We start from the raw sequence: 4,188 nt of genomic DNA, 5'->3' as shown, positions 1-4,188 counted from the left end.
GGCTTATCTGGAGCGGGGCTGATCCGGGGCAGGGCTGATCTGGAGCGGGGCTGATCTGGGCGGGGCTGATCTGGGGCGGGGCTGATCTGGAGCAGGGCTGATCTGGAGCAGGGCTGATCTGGGAGGGGCTGATCTGGGGCGGGGCTGGAACGGAGCTGGTCTTGGGTGGGGCTGGGCCCGGGCTGGTGTGGGACTGGGGCGCGACTGGGTGGCGTTCAAGGATCCTTAGTGCATTCAGGCCCTTCTTCGCACCTGGAGTCTAACCCCGAAGCGGGTAGTTCCTATGCCGGAGACGGGGCAGTACCTGATGGTCAGGTTCTCCATGACCCCGGGAAAGCGCTGCAGCTCGTCTCGGAGCTCTTCGAAGGTGATGGCGCCGCTGCAGTCCTTGTCGGCTGACTCGAAGAGTGCCAGCGTCAGCTGGTCCAGCTTCTCATCGGGCAGCGAGATGGCGCTCTCGCGCAGGCACGACTGCAGCACCGTGCGCAGCTCATCTGGGTCGATGGAGCCATTGCCTGTCCCAAGTGGGGATGAAGTCCAGTGGGGGCCTGCCCCTGGACCTCACTCTGTACCTGCAGACTCCCCCTGCCCTGCACAGCCATAGCATCGAGTGGTGGACTTTTCCTGTTCACCCGCCTCTAGCTTTCTGCCAACCAACTCCCTTTAGGGGTATAGACCAGGCAATCAAAGGACATCTGTCACCCTCAGCTCACAAACATCCATGGCTCCCTACTGCCGACCTCAACAGAGATAAATACCTCCCCAAGCATGGAGAATCTCTGGTCTTAGTGCATGCCTTTTTCCAGAATCTGCGGCCTCCTCTCTAAGTACCACTCAACTTCCAAGACCATCTGCCCAGAAGATACACTTGTTTGCTTAACCTATAAGGAGCTATGTGCCCAGAGCCTAAATTATCCAGAGGCAAATTGTATATGACGTGGTGGTGAGGGGGAGTTCCCTTCTGTTCCCCAACTTGTAGCAGACTCTGCTTAGCCATCTTGTCCTGAGAGGCCACAGCTGGGCACTCAAGCCCAGCCATGTGGCCTTATGTGAACATGAGTGGCTAAAAGTGATGTGAGAAGGAAGCCAAAACTACCAACCAAGAAGAGACTTGGGACACTTTTTCTAGATATATTTTCATTTTTTGTGAGCAGCAGGACCTGTTAGTGGTTTCTTGGTCTGCTTTAGATACAGACACACCTGAGGTGGCAACACGCTTCTGCTCCTTACTAACTGTGTGATGGTGGGCTCTAAGTCCTTTAGAGTAATGAACCTTACTTTGCTCATCTCTAAAATGGGGGTAATAATTCCTCCCTTTGGGAACTGATTCAAGGATAGCAATTAATTATAAAGCAGTTAACGCAGTATCTGGAAGCAGGCAGTTGCACATGAATGGAAAGTCTTGTTGGTGATGCAATCATCATTTGGGCCAAAGCCAAAGTCTGTAATCACCTCACAGTGCAGGGTGTAACACCCCACTCTCCAGCTGCAACTCCTGTCCTTTGGCTTTCCTAACCAAGAGCCACCATGCAACAGGTTTCTGACCACGTCCAGAGTGCCAGTCCCTCCTCCGCCCGCTTCATGCCCTGTTCCATACATCTTTATTCTCTCCTTGGCCAATTTCAAATCCAGGGTCCTCCTCACAAGTATTCTCATGCACACATTCTTCTCCCTTGTCCCTCTGTCCTTCTATTCCACTGACCCTAAAAATATCCCATCCCTTGGTGAATCCAACTATCGGTTTCCTCCGTTCCTGCTCCAGGACAGCTATGCAAACAGTGCTGAAGAAAAGCACCCAAGAGAGCAGGAAGTTCTGCTCACCAGGCACAGGAAGGCCTTCAACTTGCCCAGTGGTCCTCTCATACTTCTCTAGTAAGGTCACTGTCCCACAGTCTGCAAGGACCACTTCTTACCTCCATGGCCATCAACCTCTGGCTGGCTCTCAGAGAAAACTGAGGCCCCTGGAAGGGAATGCTCTCTAGTCCCTGCCATAAAACTGCAAGCCTCCTTTCACCTGCCCTGCCCTGTCCTCCTCCCACCTCTGTCCACGAGGAGGAGCTGAGTATGCTGATTCCTCCTGCCACAGGCCAACCACTCTGACTGAGGTTATTGATAAACCCCAGGTGTGAGCAAAGCTTGGTGGTCAGAAAGCAGTCAGTGATGAGGGGCCCCTGGAGACTAGGGTGTGATCTGAGAAAGATGTTCAGTAAGCAGCATGGTTAACTGCCCATGTAGTTGAGGGGGTGGGTATCAACTTGGGGAGTGGGTCCCCAGGATGAAGTCTGGCTAGATTGAGTCAGGTGGGAATGAGAGCTAGAGAAACCCCACAGGCCAGAAGACCTTGCCCAGGAGCAGGTCTGCAGCTAGACTGAACTTTTCAGGATGCAAATCCAGTCTGTGACTCCCCACTCAACACTCTTCAATGGCTCCCCAATGCTCATTGTATCGAGACTCCAAACCATGGCCTTGGGGGCCTGGACAATCTAGCCTCACCCACCATCCCAGTCTCAGTGGGTACCTCTTTCCTACTTCAGCCTTCCTTCCTCTGATGATTCCAGGCCTTCAGAGACCCTTTAAGCCACAAAGTCACCAGAGATATAAAAACCAGGATGTTCACTGCAGTGTCATTTATAATACCAAAAAAGGGGGGGGGGGGTGAGGTACAATGGAATTCTCCATTTTGGTAATGGGGTTTGAGTAAATAGTAATAACAGCTGACACCTATAAAGGCAGTATCCTGTGCTAGGCACTATTCTGAGTTTACATAAGTTAACTAATTTAATCCTCATATCAACCTCATGAGTATGTACTATTATTATGATATGATCATATTCTCATGTGATAAGTGAAGAAACTAAGGCACAGAGAAGTCAAATAACTTGCCCAAAGTCACATAATTAATAAGCCCTGGAGCTGAAATCTGAACTTAGGTGATCTAGCCTCAGAGTCAGAGATCTTCACTACTGGGCTGTGCTGCATGGAACATGGGACCACATACATACAGTGCAATATGATGCAGCCACTGCAAATGATGCTATAACTACATTGAGTTACCACTCCACACCCATTAGATGGTGATTATAAAAAAAAAATAGAAAACAACAAGTGTTGGCAAGGATGTGGTGAAATTGCAACGCTTGTGCATTGCTGGCAGGAATGAAAAATGGCACAACTTCTCTGGAAAAGGATATGGCAGTTCCTCAGAAATCTAAAAATAGAATGACCATTTGGTGCAGCAATTCCACTTCTGGGTGTGTGCTCAAAAGAACTGAAAGCAGAGTCTCGAAGAGATGTTTGTACACCCGTGTTCATAGCGGCATGATTCACAACAGCCGAGAGGGGGAAGCAACACGAGTGTGCACGGAAAGATGAATGGTTAAACAAAAGGTGGTCTGTACATGCAATGCAATATCATTCAGTCTTAAAAAGACTGGCATATGGCACAAAATGGATGAAACTTGAGGACATTATGCTAAGAGAAATAAGCCAATCATAAAAGACAAATATTCTATGATTCCACCTATATGAAGTAACTAGAGCAGTCAAATTCTTAGAGACAGAAAGTAGAGAGGCGGTTGCCAGGGCCTGGGGGAGGCAGCAATGGGAGTTATTGGGTAATTGGTGCCGAGTTTCAGTTTGGAAATATGAGAAGCTTCTGGAGGTGGATGGTGCTGACAGGTGCACGACAACGTGAATGTACTTAATGCTGCTGAACTATATGCTTAAAAAATGGTTAAAGTGGTAAATTTAATGTTATGTATCTTTTACTACAATAAAAATGATATTATAAAGCAATATAGTCTTACATGACCAAATTTTTATGTTGTTTCATGAAAAAAGGCAGTATGTACGGTATAATCGTTTTTGTTTAAAACAAACATTTCAAAGAAATATGTGCGGTCATGAGTGTGTGATCTGTTAGAAGACAGCATAGAAAAATGGGACAAGTGATTTTTGTTTTCTTCTTTAAACCATTCTCTATTGTCTAAAATGTTCACAGTGGGCTTATGCTATTATTATTTTAAAGAAAAAGCAACAAAGCGATTTCTTTTTTCAAACAAAAAAGAACAAAGGAAGGTTCTGGCTTCTTGTCACTTGAATGAACGGCATTTGTCTCCTGGACCAGAGATCTCCCTTGCCAACACTCCCTACAAAAGGGAGGCAGGGACCAGACAGAGACACTGGTGT

General features: G+C 47.9%; 1 protein-coding gene across 1 annotated transcript in view; it reads right to left on the bottom strand.

Annotated features, from left to right (window-relative positions):
• Positions 1-4,188, bottom strand: part of LOC124231986 (NADPH oxidase 5-like) — a 36,024-nt gene that overhangs the window by 23,581 nt on the left and 8,255 nt on the right. The window contains exon 4 of the mRNA XM_046648986.1: positions 305-515. Within this exon, the coding sequence (XP_046504942.1) occupies positions 305-515 (211 nt within the window). The remainder of the gene's footprint in view (positions 1-304; positions 516-4,188) is intronic.

The sequence above is a fragment of the Equus quagga genome, chromosome 2, assembly GCF_021613505.1.
Source record: "Equus quagga isolate Etosha38 chromosome 2, UCLA_HA_Equagga_1.0, whole genome shotgun sequence".
In the NCBI taxonomy this organism is placed as follows: domain Eukaryota; kingdom Metazoa; phylum Chordata; class Mammalia; order Perissodactyla; family Equidae; genus Equus; species Equus quagga.
This window is presented reverse-complemented; position numbering and strand designations above follow the sequence as displayed.